The following is a 24,795-nucleotide window of genomic DNA, read 5'->3' on the forward strand; positions in this document are numbered from 1 at the left end:
CAGAGTGGGCACCATGCCAGGTCCCTGGCTCTCTGCCCACAGCCCCGCTCTGGCCACCCACCTTTGTGATCACCACTCCTGCTTCTTCTGGATAAACACCATGGAGGGAAGCAGGCACAGGTACAGGACATGGGGACACCTGCCACTGCCTGCCACACAGAAGCTGTTCTGCGAGGCTGGCTGGGAGAGAGTGTGCAGCCTGCCTGGCTTCCTTGCAGCACCACTGAGTGGCCCAGAAGCCCATGCTGCACCCAGGCCCGTGGTGTCTGGCCACGCTCACTGCATCTCCACTTGGGGAGTCAAGCACTGTGACTCAGGTAGAGAGGGGTGCGTGGGAGCCTAGTGGCTCAGGTGCTGCCCAGGGCCCAGAGGTCAGCTGGGACCTGCCCTTCTATGCCAGATGCCCACACTTCGATCACTGGCCAGGCCTAGAGACCCCACCTGTGCACAAATTTCATGCACCAGGCCTCTAGTATGCATATGTTTTTCCTGGTTAATCTCCTCCCACCCACCGTCCTACCCACACCTTCCCTCTGAAATTCATCAGTCTCTTCCATAGATCTATGTCTCTGGATCTATTTTGTTTATCATTTTATTATTTTTTTTTTTCTTATGTGCCCCAGGCATGAAACAGCTCTGGCCACCAGCACAGGCATAAGCTAGGATGAATGAAGGACTGTATGTCTGCTTTACCACTGACTGATATAACAGCGAAACCACCAATCAGGTGTCTCCTTGCCAATTGCCAGAAGGTTATTAGTTTATTTTGTTCAATAGATTCTACAAAGGAGTGAGGTCATGAGATACTTGTCTTTCTTTGACTAGCTTATTTTGCTTAGCATAATACTCTCCAGGTCCTTCCATGCTGTTGCAAATGGTAAGAGTTCTTTCTTTTTTACCACCACATATTCCATGCTATACATGTACAACAGCATTTTTATCCACTCCTCTGCTGATGGGCACTTGGGCTGTTTCCAGATCTTAGCTATTGTAAATTGTGCTGCCATGAACATAGAGGTGCATATATTCTTTCTGATTAGTGTTTCTGATTTCTTAGCATATATTCCTAGAAGTGGGATCACTGGGTCAAATGAGTTCCATTTTTAATTTTTTTGAGGAAACGTCATACTGTTTTCCACAGTGGCTGTACCAGTCTGCATGCCTACTAGCAGAGTAGTAGGGTTACCTTTTCTCCACATCCTCTATAGCAGTTGTTTGTTGATGATAGCCATTCTGACAGGTTTGAGGTGATACATCATTGTCATTTTAATTTGAATCTCTCAGATGATTCGTGACTTTCAGCATTTTTTAATATGTCTCTTGATTTCTAATTTCATGCCATTGTGACCTGAGAAGATGCTTGCTATGATTTCAATCTTCTTGAACCTGTAGAGACTTAGTTTGTGTCCTAACATGTAGTCTATCTTTAAAAATGTCCCATGTGCACTTGAGAAAAATGTATATTCTGTAGCGTTGGGGTGAAATGTTCTGTAAATGGCAAATAATTCCATCTGATCTAGTGTGTTGTTTAGGGATGCTATTTTCTTGTTGATTTTTTGTCTAGAAGATCTATCCAATGATGTCAGTGGGATGTTAATGTTCATCTCTCCCTTAAAATCCTCCATAAGTTTTTTTAATATATCTGGATGCTACTATATTGGGTGCATATATGTTTACTAGAGTTATAGTCTCTTGTATCAATCCCTTTGGAAGTATTAAGTGGCCCTCATTGTCTTTTGTTATGGCCTTCAATTTGAAGTCTATTTTGTCAGATGTGAGTATTCCTACACTAGCTTTTTTTCATTTCCATTTGCCTAGAAAAATTTTCCATCCTTTCACTTTCATTCTGTGTGAGTCTTTTGTTCTGAGCTAAATTTCTTGTAAACACCATATGTATGGGTCATGTTTTCTTATCCATTTAGCTACCCTATGTCTTTTGATTGGAGTACTTAAGCCATTTACACTTAAGGTTATTATTGATAGGTACTTATTTTTTGTTATTTTACTCTCTATGTCTGTGTTCTTCTCTTTCTCTCTATTTCTTCTTCTTACATCAGTCCCTTTAGCATTTCTTGCAGTGCTGGTTTGGTGGCAATAAACTCATTTAGCTTTTTTTTTTGTCTCCAAAGCTCTTTATTTTGAATGATAGCTCTGCTGGATAGTGTAGTCTTGGGTTTAGTCCCTTGGATTTCATTACTTTGTATATTTCATGCCATTCCCTTCTGGCCTGAAGTGATTTTACTGAGAAATCAGCTGAAAGTCTAATGAGAGCTCCCTTGTAGGTAACTTCATGTTTCTCTCTTGCAATCCTTAAGATGCTTTGTCTTCAATGTTTGGAATTTTAATTAATTTGTGCCTAGTTGTGGGTCTTTTTGGGTTCATCTTGATTGGGGCTCTCTGTGTTTCCTGAAATTGAGTGACTTTTTCCTTCACCAGGTTAGGGAAATTTTCTGCCATTATTTCTCCAAACAGGTTCTCTACTCCTTCCTTGGATCCTTCTTATTCTGGTATCCCTCTGATGCAAATGTTGTTACATTTCACCTTGTCCCAAAGCTCCCTTAAACTCTCCTCCTGCTTTTTACTTTTTTTTCCATTTGCTGCTCTGAGTGGGTGTTTTTTTCTACCTTGTCTTCTAATTCACTGATTTGGTCCTCAGATTCTTCTAGTCTACTGTTCTATCCTTCCAGGGCATTCTTTATTTCAGCTATGTCTTCCCTCATTTCCAGTTGATGCTTAGTCATTGTTTCTACTTCTCTTTTCATGTTGGTGTAATTCTTATTAAGTTCCTATAATTCTCATTCAGTTCCTTATAATTCTCATTAAGTTGCTTGTAGTTGTCACTGAATTATTTGAGCAACCTTATTATCATTACTCTGAATTCTTTATCTGAAAAATTGCTCACCTCTATTTCATTTAGTTCCTTTTCTGGCCATTTCTCCTTTTATTTCATTTGGGGGTTGTTTCTTTGTCTCCCTATTTTTACTGTCACTTTGTATTTGTTTCTATATATTAGATCAAAATTCTATGTCTCCCAGATTTTGTGAGGTTGTCTTATGTAGATGTGTTTCTTGGGACCCAATGGTGCAGTCTCTTAGATATCCTGAGATGGGTGCTCTAGGAAAGTCTCTTGCTTGGGTTATTTGCATTATTCTGTAGTTGATCTTGAATGTTATTCTTCCAATAGTGGATGGAATCTCCTCTCAGGCTCGCTGACTATGTGGCTCATCCCCAAATAGTCATGTGAGTTGTTGTGGAGGCGTGGTCTCCAGGTGTTTTCAGTCTTTTCTTGATATGTCTCCTGCTTAGCTGGACCTCAGTTGGTAATTCAGGTGAATGTTCTCCAATTTAGTTGTATGTCCAGTCTGGCCCTGGGAGGAGGTGGTTGACAGATCTGTCTACTTGGCCACCATTTTCTCCCCTCCAATAAAATTTTGACCTCGTTACAATATAGTGTCACATTTTTTCCTGGATTACTTTACGTTTTCCTTCAGTCCATATTTTTCTATTCTGGTCTATCTGTGCTAAGGTAGACATGACACTGAGTGAACAATTCAAAGTCATAATAACCTGGAACAATTAATTAAAATTGCAAATGAAGCAGAATTAACCAATTTAGGTTTTGCCTCTTCTATTTTACTCTATCTACTATTTAATGTCAGGTGAAAGATCTTATAGATGACTATGAAAAAGACAGAAATGGGGCATTAATAATATACAAGAAAGATTAAATAATCACTGATTAAGAGAACTGGTAAAGGCTTTGGACTTCGAAATTTGTGATTTTAGTATTTAAGATTCTACAATGTTTTCTTTTAATTAGTCATCACTAATACTTTTAAGCATATTCTGTAACCTTTCCTTAGAAATTAGGTCACTGGTGAATTGTAATATTCACTCCGTATTAGACAGATTTTGTTTTTAATATAAGGAAAGGATCACTGAGATAGAAGTTAGTGTGGTCAGATGGTCATGTGTTCAGGTTCAAGCACAATGAAACTGGGCCTAAATGATCAGTAGTCTTTTACTTTTTATACATTTTCCACATCTATAAAATGGGCATGAAAAATACCTTATACCATAGAGTATTGTGAGAACAAATGAGAAAATGCATTTCAGACACTTAGAGCAGTGCCTGAGCCTTTGTACCCATTATACAATTATGTTTCTATTGTTATGCATTTTGCTGTACCACTAACACATCTTCTGTAGCTTGTTTACTCTATAATAAGTTGTAAAAAATAGAGGATTCGGTATGATTTTTGGAGCTCTTCTTGGTTTGCTAACCATCTTTCAAATCATTAGTGTGAGTAGAAAATATAGTGCCATGTGATTATGAAGTGTGAACGATGACTTTTCAAGGAATGGAACTAATTTATTACTTATTTGAATGCAAAATCACACTCTGAAATTAGGAAAGAGATCCAGCGTACTTCTTTTAAATATTCATAGGCAATAAAATATCTGGTTGTTTGATTGATTTAGCAGGCAATTGAATGTTACCTTTGCTCTTCATAATTGCATCTATAAAAAACATTGGGCAGGCAATTAAAAACACCACAAACCTCTGACATAGGCATTTAATTGAGAAGAAAATGGGCCAATGCTCATCTTCAAGTGAAAGAGCATTTTGTTTATTAATGAAAAACTGTTTCTTCTTAATCAACAACAGAAAGAAGAAAATTCTGACTTAAAACAAATTCAGGACATTGACTATAACAATCTAACATACAACATGGATTTTGTTGAAAAATAAATCAATTTAAAAGGTCTGTTACTGTAATTATTTCCCAGCCCCTTAGATAATTTATCTGAGGATCCATCTACATTGCATCAAAACACTAGTCTTTTCAACTAAATTCTCAATAGGAACATCAAGATGATGGATTTAGTAACAAATTATTAGGTGTGTCTCTATTACCTAAATAGTTTGGTATTGATCAAAGCACTGAGATTATACCCTGAGAAATAGGAAAACCCTGTTACTACCCATCATTTTAACTCAACATCATATCTTTAAAGTCACATCAGCTTATTAGAGGCAAGTACAACAGAATTTGAGAAGGCTATTATCTCTAACAGACGTGGTTTTTATCTAAGTTCTAAAGCACTAAATGTGTTTTATTTTCATTGCCAAATTACTCTCAGGTGGCTAGATATCCTATATAAGCACAGCCAGTACAGATAATGGCATCAAGTTTATTTCAAGTTTATTTTTTGTTACTGTAGCATTCTGCTTACTTGATTATTGAAGTAGAAATGGAAAACTCCTTTCAATTTTAGAACTAAGAGAATGATGAAAGAAGTACTTTTGTCAGTTTTCTGCATTTTATTTAAATAATGAAAGTGGGTACATTTCATTGTTTTTTATATTAGAATATATGTGTTTGTATATCCATGCTCTTTGTGATGGTGTGCTTTGAAGGTAGGCGCTATAGCATAGAGCCTGGTAAAAATAAAAATTATAATCATTTTTTAAATATGTATTGTGTTCTTAGTACTGTAATAAGCACTTTCTATGAAGTATTTTCTATTTTGCTCAGGAGAACCCTATGAAACAGGATCTGTTATCAAAAATAAAGAAATGGGAGCTTGAAAATATTATCCAGGGTCACAAAGCCAATGAGGTATAGGGGGATTGCCAGTCATCAATTCATTGTCTTTCAACTTTGATCTCTTGATGATACTGGGATCTCTCTTTGCCAGCTGGCATGACACTAAGTTTTGCCTGTAGAGGGCACTGGAGTGACACTGGGGGAGGTAAAGGTTTCTCTGTTCCAGTGTGTTTTCTGGTTTGGCCTGTGGCTCTGGATCCACCCCTGACTATATAATAGTTCTGGGTTGGGTAAACCTGGTTAATGTTTTTGCCATTTTGGGGGCTGGAGACAATTTCCAAACAGGTCTGAATACCATCTTTGGGTAGATCTCCTTGATTTCCAAATTAGTTCTTTCCTTGGGTATTATCCCTCAGGCCTTGGGTATTCTTTTGAGTTCTTGTTTATTCTCTCTTAAACATTAATTCCCAGTAAATAGTTAGTAGTTATTGGCATTAAACCTACCCTGTGAAACTTACTGCATAGTTCCTGTGACCCATCTGATCCTGTCTAATACAAGGAGCTGTTGCAACCCAAGTTTTTCTGATTGGTTATTCAGTGTTTTAGTAACTCAGTTTGGATATAACAGAGTAGGTGTGCAATCAAGATTTGTTGTTGAGTAGAATTATTATTTATTTGTGGAAAATGCCAGACATTTAGAAAATGCAAACTAAAGACATTTGAAATATAAACACATAACAGTGTTTGTGTTACTAAAGGTTTGCAAGAGTAGTACAGAAATGAGGCTGATGCCGAGATCAGGTTAGAAAGCAATCTATTCCTAAGCACATAATAGAGAAATTCTGAACACAGCTAAAGATTAAAATTGAGGTCTTTTCATAGCTTTGCCAAGGTCAGTTTTATAATATGTCCTGATTTTTTTGCTTGAACTACAATTTTTTGTGACACTAATATTTCAATAAAGTAAAAAAGCACATACTGATTCCATATCAAAATATTGATCTGCCCCAATAATCACCTACTTCTTTTCAGAATTGGACAAAGTCCTACTGAGGACTTCTTTATTTCCAATTTTAAACATGATCAAACTTCTCCCCCATTTAATTAGCAAAAGGTTTCCTGCAGACCTCCCTGGCTACAATGCCCCCTTAGAACCTTTCTTTCACTTCATAGCCAACTCCTCACAAGGATAATATATACTTGCTTTCCCCTTTTCCTCTCTAATGTATTTTGTAAAACTGTCACCAAAGTCTCTCTATGCCCCGGGAAAATCCACCTAAACTGCTCTAGTCAAGTTCATAAGTGATGTCTTTTTTGCCCAATTTCATCATTTTCTTTTTTGCTTTTTAATTTTTTTTTTTCATTTTTAAATTATAGTTCACATTCAATATTGTTCTGTATTAATTTCAGATATATACAACATAGTGGTTAGATAATCATGTACTTTACAAAATGGTCCCCCCATGCTTCAAGTACCCACCTGACACCATACATAGTTATTATGGTATTACTAGAGTATTACTAGAGTATATACTATGGTATTAGGAAATTCGTGCACGGAGGGGGGGGTGTCCCTCACCCCAGCCTGCACCCTCTTCAATCTGGGACCCCTCGAGGGATGTCCGACTGCCCGTTTAGGCCCCATCCCGGTGGACATCCCTCTCACAATACAGTACTGCTGGCTCCCAACTGCTCGCCTGCCTGCCTTCCTGATTGCCCCTAACCGCTTCTGCCTGCCAGCCTGATCACCACCTAACCACTCCCATGCCAGCCTGATTGATGTCTAACTGTTCCCCTGCCAGCCTGTTTGCCTCCAACTTCCCTCCTCTGATGGCCTGGTCACCCCTAACTGCCCTCCCCTGCAGGGTTGATCACCTCCAACTTCCCTCCCTTGCAGGCCTGGTCCCTCTCAACTGCCCTCCCTTGCAGGCCTGGTGCCTCCCAACTGCCCTCCCCTGCTGGCCATCTTGTGGTGGCCATCTTGTGTCCACATGGGGGCAGGATTTTTGATGACATGGGGGCAGCCATCGTGTGTGTTGGAGTGATGGTAAATCTGCATATTACTCTTTTATTAGATAGGATAGAGGCCTGGTGCATGGGTGGGGACCAGCTGGTTTGCCCTGAAGGGTGTCCCAGATCAGGGTGGGGGTTCCCTAGGGGCGTGGGGCAGCCTGAGCGAGGGGCCTGTTGTGGTTTGCAGGCCGGCCACGCCCCCTGGTGACCCAAGCGGAGGCCCTGGTATCTGGAATTTATTTACCTTCTACAATTGAAACTTTGTAGCCTGGAGCAGAGCCAAGCCTCCTGCTCACTCCGTGGCCAGCAGCCATTTCTGTTGGAGTTTATTCACCTTCTATAATTGAAACTTTGTAGCCTGGAGTGGAGGCTTAGGCCAGCCAGGGTAGGTGGAAAGCTTGGCTTCCTACGTTGCTGGGGGCAACCCTTGCCTCCTGCTCTTTCCAGCTCCGTAGCTGCCGCCATTTCTGTTTGGATTTGTTTACCTTCTATAATTGTAACTTTGTAGCCTTGAGTGAAGGCTTAAGCCGGCAAGGGCTGTTGTCTGGGAAACCCAAGCCTCCCTCCTACTCTCTATGGCTGTAGCCATCTTGGTTGGGTTTATTTGCATATTTGCTCCTGATTGGCTGGTGTGCGTGGCTGGTGGGCGTGGTTTGTGGGTGTGGTGGAGTTAGGGTCAATTTGCATATTACTCTTTTATTAGGTAGGATTGACTACTAGAGGCCTAGTGCACGAAATTCGTGCATTTGGGGGGGGTCCCCTCAGCCCGGCCTGCACCCTCTTGCAATCCAGGAGCCCTCAGTCGGACATCCTCAGCGCTGCCACTGAGGCGGTAGAGGCTCCTGCCACTGCCGCGGCACTCGCCAGCCGTGAGCCCAGCTTCTGGCTGAGCTGCAATCCCCCTGTGGGAGTGTGCTGACCACCAGGGGACAGCTCCTGCGTTGAGCATCAGCCCCTTGGTGGTCAGTGCACATCATAGTGATCAGTCATTCTGCGGTTCAGTCAATTTGCATATTAACCTTTTATTATATAGGATATTACATATGCTATAATTTACATCTCTGTAACTACCAATTTGTACTTAATCCTTTCACCTTTTTCACCCAGCCTCCCAACTCCTCTCTAGTTGATGCCTAATTCCCTCATCTTACTTGACCTTACTATTGTAGTTGACATTTTTTTTCATGACTCCTGCCTCCTAAGCACCCTGGCTTTATAACTGGAGTCTCCTCTACCTTTTTGTCCATGTCTTCTAATCTCCTTTGTAGAAACAGTATACTCTGCCTAAAACTTGATTTGGGATATAATTCCTAAAAGTGTCCATGATTATTTTTTCTTTTTGGTTACCTGGGGTGATCTCATGAACTCTAAAGTTGTGACTAGCATATAACCTGATAAATCCACTATGTGTATAACTAGTCTGAATCATTCTCTTTAACTTCAGGGCTGGATATCTCTCTCTTACTGGATTATGGAATAATCCCACCTGGATGCTCCATAAGTACTACAGCAGACCCAGTGGGTGCTCTGCCACACAGCCCACTAACCCCAGAACCTCTGAATTCACGACCCACAGGTTGAGAACCACTAGCAGGGTCACCTAAGACCATCGGAAAACACAGACATTTACATTATGATTCATAACAGTAGCAAAATTACAGTTATGAAGTAGCAACAAAAATAATTTTATGGTTGGGGGTCACCACAACATGAGGAACTGTATTAAAGGGTCGTGGCATTAGAAAGGTTGAGAACCACTGGCTAAGCTCTGGTGGCCAGTTGTTGCACATACTGCTCAATTCCCACCTTAAGTACCCATATGGTATTATATCATTTTGTTTTTAAAATACACTAAATTTGGTTTCCTGTACAAACCCATACTCTAAAACATTTTTAGATAAAATGATATAATACACACAAAAATATTTCAGCCATGTCTAGCAAGTGACAGTTTCTAAAACATGGAAGCTGAGCTAATATTTAAATATTCCTCATTTTGACCTAACTGGTTTGGCTCAGTGGATAGAGCTTTGGCCTGCAGACTGAAGGGTCCCGAGTTCCATTCTGGTCAGTGTGCATGCCTGGGTTGCAGGCTCCATTCCCAGTTTGGGGCCTGCAGGAAGCAGCCGATCAATGATTCTCTCTCATCATTGATGTTTCTATCTCTCTCCCCCTCTCCCTTCCTCACTGAAGTAAATAAAAATATGTTTAAAAAATAAATATTCCTCATTTTATATGAGAACCCTAAATGTATTTGCTAGATGTTTATGCAAATTATTTTAAAGAGATTTTTCACTCTTATCATCATACCTCTTCATGTAGTTCTCTCCAACGAGAATTAAATGTCTCAAGCTCCTCATTGATCAGTTCATCCATGACTCCACCATCTGTCAGGGTCTGTGCCAATATGCGAATCTGATTCGGGTTATCCTCTGAATGTTGCATCAGATTTTCAAGTGACTGAAACACATTTGCAAAAATTACTATTTTTCTTCATTTCTAAATATGTTGAATTAACAAAAATGATTTGTGTCTTCTGATTTACTTAAATTAAATTATAAGCAATTTAAACCAATATTAAAATGGGATCATAAAACAAGAAAGATCATTATTATTGTAAAAAAGTACATGGTGGGGCAAAATAAGTTTGCAGATGTTCATATAAAATAATACAATAATTTACAAACAATAATACAAGAATAAACTATTGTTTCACGTACGCAGAACGGTAAATCTACTTTTGCCGCAACCTGTATGATGTAGCTGTATGTAAATCTTCATGGACTTATGGCAAGATTGTGGAATGAGGTACCTAAAATGATTCACAGCCACCTTCTTATTTGATGACCTCTATTCTAAAATCTGGAAAGGTAAAATACTTAATTTCTCTTGTAGCTACTGATAGCCAGGTGACATGATTCTGATATTATATGTAGAAAGAACTTTAAGAGATTCTCTTCCCCAAATTAAAAAAAAAGGCACAGTCTCTTTAAAAGAAATCCTTCTGCACTTTATACAATTTTACACATCTAGGACTTAGAGGTAAAGTAGCCATTGTTGGACTGGGAGGCAATAAAAATGAGAATGAGGTCCTTCAATCTGATCATTTAATAGGATAACTAACTGCATTTTGCATTCTTTGTCCTGGCCACCATCCTTTTACTCATGCAATATTTTGTCAATGCACATCTCTAAATAGGACAGGAACAAAATTACAGTCCACGTGGGACCTCTCTCACTGTTTTTTGATACCTCTTCAGGTTTTACAATTCTTTTTTGAAAATAAGAAAGTTGGATACAATGATGTCTAGGTTTCTGCTGGGACATTCTAAGATCCCAATTCTGTTCTGTCTAAAGAAACATTTTGCATATTCTTCACATCTTGATTAATTTATGTACCTTATTTTAGCATATTCATATAGAGGATGGCTCTACATACAATACATATGCTAACCTACATATTCATTTTATATAAAGGAGTAAACAAAAATATAATAAAATGTATACAACATAAATGATTAAATACCATAAGTTCACATAAATCAAAATTGACACATGTAAACTCCTTCATTTTATTTTTTAAAGGACTTCAAAATAAAACTTTAAAATATACTAAAATTTGGAATGTACTAAAACATATGAACATGCTAAAGACATATTTCTAATATAAAAACATGTCCACTTAGTAACTCAAAACATTCCATATGGTATGAATCTATGATTTTCAATATTTAATTTCTCAATTCAATAAATGTAGCCTTTAAACTGGAAAATAATATTTTACATTATTATGTTCTTTAGCCCTACTCCAAAGGAGCAAAAGTATGCATTCAAACTGTCTTTGCAAGTCTGTAGCAGATTTAAGCAGAAAAAGAAAAGTGTCAATATAGAACTTACTGATATGGCAAAAGGCTAATGTCCTCTATAAGAGGTTATTTAAATTATTTTTAAAACCTTGAGACTGGATGGTTCTTAGAGAAAACTAAGGCTTCTTCCAAACGCCAGTGCGGGAGGAGGGATGGCAACTAGACTCTCTGTGCTGTTTTGAATTTATTTTTTATTCGGTACTTGATATCTTTCAATATTGCATGTAAAGTGTCATCATTTAGATTAATTCACAACTTACATCTAGCACCTTGGATATTTCCTCACTTCCACCTGGAATATTTTCAGTGGTTTTAAGTTTCAATTCTACTTCATTCAGCCACTTGTTTGCCTTCTCCAAGTAAGACAGTAACTCATGCCAACATGCCCAAACCTCCTAAAAAAGAAATATCCCAGATGAACTATTTTAATAAAAAAGTACTTATGAGACTTCAGCATTTCCATTTTTAAAAAACTTCTAAAAACATAGCATTGCTGTATATAACTGAAAATGAAACTAGTCATTTTGGTCACTTAATATATCCATAATAACAAATCATGAAGGAAATATTTTATTTCATGAATAAATTCAAGGCTCAGTGATTTACTTTTTTAAATAAAGAAATAATTCATCAACATTATATTAGATTTATACGTGCATTTTAAGCAAAGGGATAATAAAGGCCAATTTCTGGATTATGGTTATGTCCGTACTGATAAAAGCAGGAAGATGCACTGGAGGATAAAAATATAAAAATAGTCATTTTTCCATCAGCTTTGAGATTATAAATATTGAAAAAAACTATAAAATACAATAGCACAATTCCCACCACCTGCTACAGCACCTCTCCCTAACTTCTACCAAAAATGAAGGCTAGGAATTTTTTTTTATTTAAGGAGAAATTAAATTCTATCAGTTTCCCCATATTTTCACCTTTGCTCCTAGCCCTTGCAAATGATAGAAGACAGTCCCTCTCTAAGTGATGAAAAGTATTAGTCTAACCTACCAATACTTAGTTGGTAATTTGCATATAGTTTATCACATAAAGTGAAATTAAGTATTTTGCCTTAAAAGATGATAGAAATCTTAAATCTGGGTCATTTCCAGCTCCTGCTGTACTACAGGCTGTCTTCCTTCTGGGCAACGATCTCAACAGGAAAATATAAATATCTCCTTAAATACCCGAGGGTACTTTAGAGTTTTGAAGATGTGATTGGTAATGTGTCTTTTTAACTTTGGTGCAGATTGAGCTAATGGACTACCTTGCTGATTTAACCATCAGGATAGATGGCCTCTTGTGTCCCCAATGCATTTGAAGGACACAGCTGGAGAAGCTGAATGTACTGACTTTACAGGTCACCTTGGCAACATAAAATACACTCCTGCAGCCAGAATTGGAGCTAAAAGCCACTTAGAATAGCAGTTAAGCTTAACTGTTTGGAACTTAAAATTACTTTGAAATCACAGAAATGAAATTGACTTTGAAGAGAGTACAAACAAAAAAGGAAACTTTCGTTCCAAATGGTAAATGATGCTGATGTGGGAATGCCCTGCCCCTGCATCACTCATATAGATATGCTGAATGAAATATAAAGGAAAGCATTTTAATTACATAGCTCATCTATGAAACAAACATGAAAAAGTCTCAGATGGCAGAAACAAAGAGAGAAGTTAAGTGCACAGAGAGGTTGGAAAGGATAATAATAATAATAACAATAATAATGGTAATAATAAGAACACTTAGGATAATAGCTACTCAAATTTACTGAGCACTAGGCTAAGTACTTTAAATAGAAGTACTCATTTAATTTGTTCAACACCATATGAAATAAGTACTATTTTATGTTCATTTTACACATAAGTTAAGCAACTGGCCAAAATCCCAAATTATAAGTGCCTAAGTGAAGAATTTGACCCTAAGTATTCTTATACCAGAGTCCATGTGCTTAATCACAATGCTTCACATATGAGCATAAATTGACACATAACTGATAAAAATCAAGAAAAGAAACTGACTTCCAAAGTCTTGCACTTCCCATTCAGCCTGGTGCAGAGCCACTGGTAGTTGGTGGTGAGAGTGTCAAGTTCCTTTTTTAAGGCCTCTTGTGCTACAGGTGGAGCTTGAGCTATGACACTATTCACGGACTCTGTAAGGAGTTTCACTTTGGCTTCTTTTTGCTGGGCCTCTTCTTTAGCTCTCTGAAAAAAACAATAAATAACGCTCTGTTAATAGCAAGATGGGATTTTACTTCCAAAATATACTCCTATCTATCATATAATTCCTTCCTCACAACACCTCTACTAGAGTGAGATAAATAAAAAGAAACCTAATATTGATTCCAATCATTTCCATACATTTAGGTTTAGTTAAAATTGGGAACTTGAAAGGAAAAATCATAATCAGAATATAATAGATCTTGAAAAGTAATCTGTATGTGGGTATATATTTGTAGATATCTATATTTCTCTATCTTTATCTACATGAAACAAATATTTCAATACCAATTTCAAAAATATCTCATGGTATAGAATTGAAATCACTTATAAGTTATTCAGGTGGATGAGTAATACTGAAATCAGTATGAATAATATTTAAATGAAAAGATAATTAATACAGAAAAGTCTTAATTCTATATATAGGACCATATTTTGATAACAGAAAGTTCTGTTCAGTAACTGAAAACACAAAAAGAAAGAGAAGGGAAATAGCCACTAATATGAAAGGGCTGGCCTGGGACTCACAACTATGCCTTGATCATCTCCTGTTGAAGATACTATTTCACAGAATATCAACATCAGACAAGGCTACCTTGTTAGCATCACACATCATGACAACACATCACTCCATAATCACATTTGAATATAGATAAGAAGATAAAAATTGTCCAAACAACAAAATACCAAACACATACCTATTCTGTTTAGTATATGTTACCTCTGCATCTTTATCAATTATACTTTCCACCTCACTCTAGTCTTCCCTACTTCTAGGAAAAAATTACAAAAATACCTAATGATAGAGTTACTCCCACTTACTGACAACATGCAATCCAAAACAAAGCCTTTTAACTCTCCCTCAAATCATCTAATGCAAACTCAAATCCTACAATAGGTTCTTTCTGATATTCTCTTACTCACACAACCCCATGTTGTATACACAGGTTCCCAGTGGCATGCATTCTCTCTCATTACCAAAAGTAATAAACCCAACTTGTTCAACTACAGAGGTATCACTGTTGATCTTTGGCTGAAGGAAGGGTGTTTACACTCAATTTCCAATGTGTACATGTTAGAAATACAAATACAAACACACATGCACACACACAATGGATCTTTCATTTGGGTTACTCCAAAGGCCAACCCTGAGATGAGCTTTCAGGCATAAGTAGTTCCATGTGTGATGTAAAGGAAATACGGGTAGGGGAATGGGGAATGGAGGCAGGAAAGTAAATGGAAATTATAGGGTATACTTACTAAAACCAGCAATTACTGTTGGCGACTAGAGTTTAAAGCTGGTGGGAAACTCTGGGAAATGCATGCCTCAGGGTTATCCCACTCAGGGATGAGAACACTGGGGTATTTATATACCATCATTGGTTGAAGGCTGCTGGGGGAATGTTAATCTCTATTAGTACATGAAACTAGGCACACAGGTGGGAAAAGTAGGAATCAGTTGCCACAGAAAGCCCTCAGGTAAAGAAATGCAGGTTCTGGCATGTGGAAGCTGGACTTATACACAGTGCAGTAGTGAGAGTAAGGTGATGTGGGCAGGAATTGGACAAGGTCTGGACAAGGTCAGCTATAAAATGTCTCTATGTATTTTAACACAATCAGTGTATGCCTTTGGATTTCATCCCATAATACTACAAAAATAATACAATAATAGCAAATGAAAGTTGTTTTGACTATAAAATGATTGCCTTCATGGATTTTAATTTAATTGATTTAAATGTTTAATTCAAAATTCTGACTAAATCTGTGTGAGTTGTTTTTGTTTTTGCCATCATTGAGCTTGGGATTTGTTTCTACACAAACCATATTTAGCTATAATAATTTGAGCATTACAAATAACTTTCACAACCATTAATCACTTAGTATGTTCTGCTGTGTGCTACATTGGACATATTGTATGTGTTATCTTATTGGGTCTTTAACAAAAGCTTGTGATATGTGTTTACTTATTACACATTATACAACAGAAAACAAAGATTCAGAGAGTTTAAGTAAATCATTCTTGGAGTTTTTCTTTTCTTCCTCATAATTTCTATTAAGCACATCTCAAATATTCCATGCAATAAAGAAGGAGCATGTTGCAGTGGATCCAATACATAAAATTACATTTTATACAAGTTACAAACAACCTATACAACTGTCAAAAATGCAGAATGATAATTCCTTGCTTTTTAGGTTTTCATAAATTGTTTTAAAAATAGGCTTAGAAGTTGGGAAAAGTTCAGAGATGATAAAACAAAGGTAGATCCTAAAACTAATAAAATAACATCTACTGTAAACTATAATTTTAAAAAAATATAATACAAAAGGAAAGGAGATCATGAGGAATTTTCTCCACTATAGAGATAGGCACACAACTAAATGACTGTATACCTTAGACATAATCCTCATCATAAATGTGGCTTTTGCTCCCTTTACATACACGAAGCTAACCATCATATGCTCAGACAATGTTCATTGTTGGTATGCCAAATAAGTGGTTCTCAAAGTATGGTTCTTTGGAACTTCTTTGGAACACACTCCTTAGCATTACCTGGAAAGTTTTTATACATTAAAAATCTCAGGCCCTATCCCAGACTCACTGAATCATATATCCTGGAGTGGGACCCAGAGGTCTGTGTTTTAACAAGTCCTCCAGTTGATTCTGATGCTCACTCACTTGTGAGAATCAGTATTCTTGCCTGTCACCCATAAATGAGAATAGCAAATGCACTTATGTAAGTGATGATAAGCACTGGGGCTACAGTTACCATACTGTGTTGTTGTTTTTAAAGAAGAAAACAGTTAAAACTGCAATTCCAGAGTTTTTTTTAAAGGGTTTAATATAAAGTTTCAGCATCTAGTCATTGCAGACTTCCAAAATAAGTTTGAAGTGAGATGTTTCATCTGAAACATTCCCATAGGCTCTTTTATGTTTAATTGAAAAGTTTTGTTTACAGGGAAAAAAGAAGTGATCGAAACAGCATTATCTTTTTTCAAGTAGAAGGAGGTGTCTACTTTTTCTCTGATTAAATCAGGGAGAGATGTTAAAGTAGGTCAGTCTCTTTTGACAATAAAGTTAAATTTTCTCTTAATATGAGCACAGGTGGAAGCCTGGACAAGTTGCTATCAATACCCTCTAGATAGCGAAACAGACCAAAAAGAGGTTATCTTGACTGGCAGGCACAAAACACAAGAAACGGGATCTTCTTGCCAATTGCCTTTGCTCCTATTGCCAGAGGCTGGCTGAGCTTTTCTGCTTGTCAATATTCCCCCCAATGCACCCATTTTGTAGCTAGAGTAGTTACTTAAACATGCCAACCTATGTAGACTAATTGGTTGGGCCACACATTTCTAAGACTGTTTACAAAAATTGAAAATTTGAGACACTCTGCTCTTCATCACTAGAAAAGAAAATATCATCTGACTGGGTTGTTAGCCAGATATGCCGACTGTGCAAGGAGAGAGGGAAAAGAGCCAGAAGAGGGCCAGAGCCAAAGGAAGGAAGCAGGAGAAATAGAGCAGCTGAGGACAAGCTGACTGTTGATTATCTACTTAGGAATCTGAGGGAATGGCTATAGAGTATTAGAAGAGATGGTGAGAATAGCCAGGATGGTATTGAGATGTGAGGAGAAAGGCAACAGGGGTGGTACATGATTCATTGGTTAAGCTAGGTGAGGGGAGGAAAGACGAAGGGAGGAGAGGAGAAGAGGGTAGAGTGGGGTTGGAAGAGGTGAGGTAGGACAGGGGAGGGGAGGGTAAAAAAGAATGGGATGGGATGGGATGGAATGGAATAGAATAGAATAGAATAGAATAGAATAGAATAGAATAGAATAGAATAGAATAGAATAGAATAGAATAGAGAATAGAACAGAACAGCTTGGGCTGGGCTGGGCTGGGCTGGGCTGGGCTGGGCTGAGTGGACTGACTGTGTTGAGACAGAATATATTAAATCCTTTTGGTTCTACCATAGATAAAACCTGTGACTATGACTAAATTATTCAGCCTATCTGGAGATTTCAATTTTCTGATCAGTGGAGAGAAGTGCAAACTATTTTGATTCCAATGTACCTTCTAGCTCTCATATCCTATAAAACTATAATTTTTCAGATAGTGACCTCCCTCACAGTAAACTTTAAAATATTTAAGCCCTGGTTGGGTAGTTCAGTTGTTTAGAGCATTGTGCCCATACACCAAGCCTGTGGATTCAATTCCCAGTCAGGGCACAACATATAAGAATCAATCAATGAATACATAAATAAGCGGGACAACAAAAATTGATGTTTCTCTCTCTCCCTCTTTCCCTCTCTCTAAAATATAATAATAAAATTTAAAATAAATAAATAAAATAAGTATAATTCTCTTAGTTGAAATCTTCCTATGCTTTCTCATTTCACTTAGAATGAAAACAACTCAATATCCTACAAAACTCTTATGTTAACAGATATCTGCCTATCCCCTCAAAAACATTCCTGGTCAATTATCTGAGTTTACTCTCTTCAGGGAGGTGGGCCTCTTTCTCTTCCCAATTAGCCTCAGGGTCTTTATAGGAGCTCTTCTCTCTTATGGGAATGTCCTTCCATAAGATTATTTTAAGGTTGGCTTTTTCTTACGATTCATATCTCAGATTAAATATACTTCCTCATAAATGCCCTACAAGTCAACACTTTCTAAAATAGCATTCTACCCCTCCCAAGTCCCACCTGAAGTCTAACTATTCTTTATTTCACAACTCTTGTTCATTTTTGAGGCAAATTATCATGATCTCAACTAGGTTTGTTTATTTCTCCATTCGTTGCCTGCCCCCCACCTTGGAATGTTAATTCCAATTTTCCAGGTAGCTCTTATATCTTGCTCACCACTATATTCAGTATCTAGAAGGGTGTTTGGCACATAGTAAGCATGTGTTAGAAACAGCTAGAGTACTGCTTCTCTCAGTTGCTCTGAGTCCTTATATTCTTCTGAATTCTACTAATGACCACACCAAGCACAGGGTAAGTTCCTTCACAAACCCTACCTACTGCACTAACTGTCATGGCTGAGCCCCTCTGCCAGGGGCTGGACCTTCTTGGATGCCAGGTCTTAGACAGAGAAGCCATGAGAAGTTATGGGTGTATAAGAATGAGTCTTTATTGAAGGAGCCAATGGCCATAAGCCATTAGACAAAACAGTTCTTCACAACAGTCCTATACAGGTAGTTGCATACTGGCTGATGAATAGATACATCTTTCCCACAAAGCATCAGTGTTAGCCTCTGAGCCTACCACTATTATCTCAGCAGCCACATGCTGCCTCTAGACCTATCGCCTCACATTGTAGTGGTATATTTGAGCTCTCTGCCTTAGCAGTTTCTCCGGCCTCTCTGGCCTCTCCCCTCTCTCCTCTCTTGTGAGCTGTCTGTAGTCTCATATAGTCTCTCTTCTCCCCAGCATACTACCTGGTCAATAACATGTATTATACCACTTAGACAAAGAAGGCCAGTTTCCAACAGTGACATCAATCATTTTGGCTACAGAAGGATGCAGGGTACTCTGAGATTGCTGTGGCCTTGCAACTGTGTATGGCTTCTTAGCCTTGAACATTATGATTAAGATTCCCATGTTCAGAGTGCCCTTGGCCATTCCGGCATACTAACAACAAGACCTTAACTATCTGGGGTCTCTGGCGTGGTTCCCACAGTATACAATAAATATTTGTTGGTGAATAAATGAATAACACATGGTATTATTCAACTGTAATGATTGGAATGCTTTTACAGTTTTTAGTAGTCTAGAAACTATCACTGTTTATCCAAATACAGTTTTACTTATGTCTTAATTTTACTTTCTGCATGTGACTAAAACCACAATACATTTTATATTTATGCATCTGAGATTTCACATGAGTTCTTTCTGCTATTAATTATAAAAAGTATGCATTGGATCATCATGTAAATTATATAATAAATTACATGTAATTTATTTCTTACTATGCAGCATCAATGATATTAATAACAGTAATACTAATACTTATCTAGTTCTGCCATTTATTTTGTGCCAGGCAGTGAATTAGGACTTTCATGTTTCACCCTTCTAATAATTTTGGAAAAAAACACTTATTTTGACACCCAGTTCACAAACTGGATTTATGTAACTCACCCATGGTTACACAGTTGACAAGGAGCCAAAACACATTTAAACTGAAGAATCTGAATCCAAAATAATTTAGCTCTGTCATGAGGCCTTAAGGCAAACAAATATCTATCAATATTTCATATAGGCTAAGGTGCTTAGATTGTGTGTGACTGCTAGTACATAAAGATAACTTTCATTATAGTCACAAATCATTGAGTGCCCACTCTGAGCTAGGCAATTACTTACATGTAAGTTTCAATACTCAGTTCATACTTTCAAGTTAGGAAATAAGATGATTTAGACATGATAAACTAGAGGATACACTGACTGTTGTGTTGCCCACGGCCATACTGAAATGCCATTGTGTAGATTCAATTATCTGCTACATATCAGTTTCCTTGGTCCTAAATCAATTTTATTATTTTGTTATACTGTTTCAAGAGAAGTACATGTAAGCTCAGTCCTTTCTATCCATATTAAAGGTCATCACCTAAAATATTTAGTACATTCAAGTTCTAAGAAATCCCTTTAAACCACCAAATTAACACAGCCTACTGACTACATTTTTCAACTGTCATTCCATGATACTTTGATATATTCTCAAATTGAATTTGCATCAACTAGAAACAGCTAGTGTGATTAGCTGATTCCATCTCTTAATACTATATAATTTCAAGAGGAAATGTTCTAAATTGTGATAGTCAATATTTAATTTTTTATCACAATTTATTAAAATCAATAAAAATTTTTAAAATTCTATATATTCTAGATGACCTTTAAAGCAAAATTAATTAAAAACTAACCTCTACTATCAAACAAAGAAAAGAGCACATTGTGAAGAATCACAATTTCAAGCAATGTTATATCTTTCTCTTTTTTTCTCTCTGTTTTATTTGGTTTATTTTACCTTCATCTCCTCAACTGCTTTCTGTAATTCGTCAGGGGTTTTATATTCAAAATCTCTCTCTAGGTATTCTTCTTCAGCTTGTGTCATCCATTCATGCATTTCTGACAGATCTTTCTGAAGGCTTACAGTTTTATCCAAGCCTTCCTTTAAGGCTTCCTTTCTGGCATAGACCTTCCAGAAAACAAACCAACAAATAAAGCATGAATATTAAAAGTCATAAAACATTAGCATGATATTATTATTGAGCAGTCTGTAAATAATAAAATGTTTAGATAGAAAATATGAAAAAGTAAGAAGCTTACATGAATGAGGAAAATAAATCATGGTAATTAGATACACTTAATTTCACATAAGTCTTAAAAATAAGATACAGCCATTTACTTGACATACTTAATAAAATAAACAGATTCCTCTAAGACTATATAATTTAGCTGTTGTATGAGACAATGCTTCTCTACAAACAGGGACTACAGAAAAACATATTTTTTTCATAATGTTTCCATTGGAAATGCAAATTTACTGGCATAATATATAGAAGTAATAATTCTTTGTTTTCTCTGATACTGATTTACAATTTCAAATGTCATGGGAACTTAACATTCCTATACCTCTCACAAATCAGAAAAAAAACAGAAAATTGATAAAGGACATAGACATGTGATTTAATGAAATAAAAGTAAAATGTGGCCATATATGTGAAAGGATGCTCAGTAACATTTATAGTTAAATGATTGCAAATGAAAAAGAATTAATGCTCACTCATCTAGGGGAAAAGATGAACAACATAGACTGAAGAACAAGAACAGCATTGATCAGACTGTCAGACCTCAGAGGGAAGGTAGGGGAGGGTGGGGACAAGGGAGATAGATCAACCAAAGGACTTGTAACCAGTGATCACGGACAACAGGGGGATGGGGGCATGCGTGTGTGTGGGGGTTGGGATGGGAATGGGGTGGTTGATGACAAATATGTGATACCTTAACAAAGTAATTAAAAAAGAATTAATGCATTTTCACATTAAGAGTGGCATAATAACAAAAATGTCCAGTTTGGCCAAGGGTATGGGGAAGCAAAGGTTTTCACACCTGTTGAGGGAAATATTCAACACAATACAACCTTTAAGACAGTAAATGGGCAAATATATTAAAATTGTTAACTTTCGTATATCTGAGTCTACTCTTCCACTTTAAAGAATTACTCATATAAAACAAAGTGTACAAAGTTGCATATACACTGTTAAAGTCAGTTTTGACAAAAGCAACATATTGGAAAGAAACCTAAATGTGCTTTCATGGAGGATTAGTTCAATAAATTATGAGAGACACACACACACACACACACAACACACACACACACACACACACAATGGAATAACAGCAATACATCTGTACTGAAGTGAAAGTTGTTCAGTATGTAATTTTAAGTTTAAAAAACAGGTTGCAAAACAGTATTGTGGTAACAGACTTATACTTTTTAAAGCTTTATGTTTCTGAAATACTAACATTTAACAATATAATTTATTACTTATTAACCAGCAAGACTTAAAACATCTAAAGTAAAATCATGCCTGTTAATGGCTTGTTACAACATATCCTGTAACAAGTGAAAACCTCAATTTAGTACTATAATGGTTATAGATAGTGTTTCTCTTTTACCTTAAAAAAGTAATTCTCATCAAATGATGTTATTGTTCTCTCTGGGATTAGAGTTCTAAGTAACAGAATTGTAAAGTCTTTTTTTAAAATATATTTTTATTGATTTCAGAGATAAAGGGAGAGGGAAAGAGAGATAGAAACATCAATGATGAGAGAGAATCGTTTTTGGCTGCCTCTTGCGCGCCCCCCACTGGGGATTGAGCCCTTCAGTCTCCAGGCCAACGCTCTATCCACTGAGCCAAACTGGGTAGGGTACAGAATTGTAAAGTCTTAACATGTAACTCATAGTTTTAGTATAGTATAATGGTATTTTACCAGACACTAAATATGTGCAGAATCATCATTATATCAATTCCCCTATACTTTACAACCATCTGAAGCCTACATTAGGTAAATCATAACTATTTTAATTTAGTTTCCTAGGTAAATGTAGTAACTTATCTATTGAAATGTAAATCTGTTTCACTCTGACACATCTAGAACATTATGTCTAAGATTATACTAATTAAGGTATAAAATTATTTTGAATAGTCATTAACCTTATAATAATCCTAAGTAAACATGCTGTTAAATTTCTACTTAGATGCTCTGCTGTAATCTTTTGAGGTAGTTGGCAAAGCAACAATAATACCAGAGTGACTAATGGAACTTTGCCAAGGACTTGTAGTAAAAAAGTAGAAAAAAAAGTATTGCATGCTATAAAACTAAACCAGAAGAAAAGTTCAGAAATTATTGTTTTTTAAGGAAAGAAAGGTAGGAAATTATTATGAATGACAGCACAAGTGTTTTGGAAAGAACATCAGCTTTGGAATCAGGATACCTGGATTCAATCATTAGCAAACTAAGTGAATCTGGACACATTACTTCATTTCTCTTTATTTTGGCTTTGTAACTAACCTAACAGTTGGACCCGATGATATCCAGTTTGGTTTTTGTTTTTTTTTCAAAATTTAATGTTCCACAGCTCTACAACTGATCAGAGAGAAAGATGTATATTTTCTAGTTTCATATTTGAGAAGGATTGCTGTGAAAAGGTTTGAGTTAAAATGACAATTTGCCACTCAATTTTTTCATATCAGTGATGCCAAAATTCTATACTTCTAAATGTTAAATTTCCCAATTTACCCCACAGTTTCAGCAGATTACATTGCCTCAATCTTGTGGAGAAAATAGAAAGTTCTTCATGTTTCCTGTTCTAGAATTTGTAAATCTAACATTCTGCACTGCCTCTTCTGCACTCCACTCCCACCCCCACAACCACAGCTTCACTGAGACATAATTGACATAATGTTGTGCAATTAAAGTGGACAATGTGATAATTTAATACACACATATACATTGTTAAATGATTACCACAATAGGATTAGTTAATCCCTCTTTCACCCTCTAATAATTACCATTTTCCTTTCTTGTGGTCAGAATAGTTAAGATCTACTTTCTTAGCAATTGTTAATTACAGGCTGGGGCAAATATAGGTTTACAGTTATTTACAATAATTAATAAATAATACAAGAATAAGCTGTGTTTCACATGCAACTATAAACCTACATTTGCCCCACCCTGTAAATAATAGAGTATTGTCAACTATAGTCAAGCTGAAAATTAGATATCGAGACTTTATTCATTGTATAACTGAAAGTTTGTACCATTTGACTAACATCTCTCCATTTCCCCCACCTCTCAAGCCCCAACAAACACTGTTCTCTTTCTGAATTTGGCTTTTTCAAATTCCACTTATAAGTGAGATTATACAGTATGAGTTTTTATCTGTCTGACTTATTTAATTTAGCATAACGCCCTCAAAGTCCATCCAGGTTGTTGTAAAATGTAGGATCTCCTTTCTCGTGGCTGAGTAATACTCCATGTGTGTGCATATGTGTGTGTGTGTGTGTGTGTGTGTGTGTTTCCTCATCTTTATCCATTTATCTACTGGACACTTAGATTGTTTACATATATTGGCTATTGAGAATTATAATGCAATAAATATGGTTTGCAAAGGATTTCTTCCATTCTGTATGATGACTTTTAATTTTGTCAATTGTTATCTTCTGATGTGCAGAAGCTTTTTAATTGGATGTATTTTTATTTATTTATTTATTTATTTTCCTTTCTTTGCTTGTGTTTTGATGTCATATCCAAAAAAAAACCGTTCCCAAGACCAATGTCAAAGATTTTTTTTCTAGGTTTTCTTCTAGGAGTTTTATGGTTTCTGGTCTTATGTTTAAGTCTTTAATCCTTTTTGAGTTAATTTTTGAATAGTTTAAGATAGGGGTCCAATTTCATTCTTCTGCATGTGATTATCCAATTTTTCCTATATAATTTTTTGAAGAAAGTATCATTTCCCATTGAGTATTTCTTGGCTCTCTTGTCAAATATAAGTTGACTGTATATGTGAGCATTTATTTCTGGGCTCACTATCCTGTCCTATTGGTCTATGTGCCTATTTTTAGGCCAGTATCCATACTGATTTTTATTACTA

General features: G+C 36.6%; 1 protein-coding gene across 2 annotated transcripts in view; it reads right to left on the bottom strand.

Annotated features, from left to right (window-relative positions):
* Positions 1-24,795, bottom strand: part of DMD (dystrophin) — a 1,914,059-nt gene that overhangs the window by 1,489,590 nt on the left and 399,674 nt on the right. For both annotated transcript variants that reach the window (XM_054720874.1, XM_028129748.2), the window contains exons 21-24: positions 20,662-20,832; positions 13,447-13,629; positions 11,692-11,826; positions 9,876-10,025 (exon numbers count right to left, since the gene is read on the bottom strand). In XM_054720874.1, the coding sequence (XP_054576849.1) occupies positions 9,876-10,025; positions 11,692-11,826; positions 13,447-13,629; positions 20,662-20,832 (639 nt within the window). The remainder of the gene's footprint in view (positions 1-9,875; positions 10,026-11,691; positions 11,827-13,446; positions 13,630-20,661; positions 20,833-24,795) is intronic.

Source organism: Eptesicus fuscus, chromosome 1 (assembly GCF_027574615.1).
Source record: "Eptesicus fuscus isolate TK198812 chromosome 1, DD_ASM_mEF_20220401, whole genome shotgun sequence".
Lineage (NCBI taxonomy): Eukaryota > Metazoa > Chordata > Mammalia > Chiroptera > Vespertilionidae > Eptesicus > Eptesicus fuscus.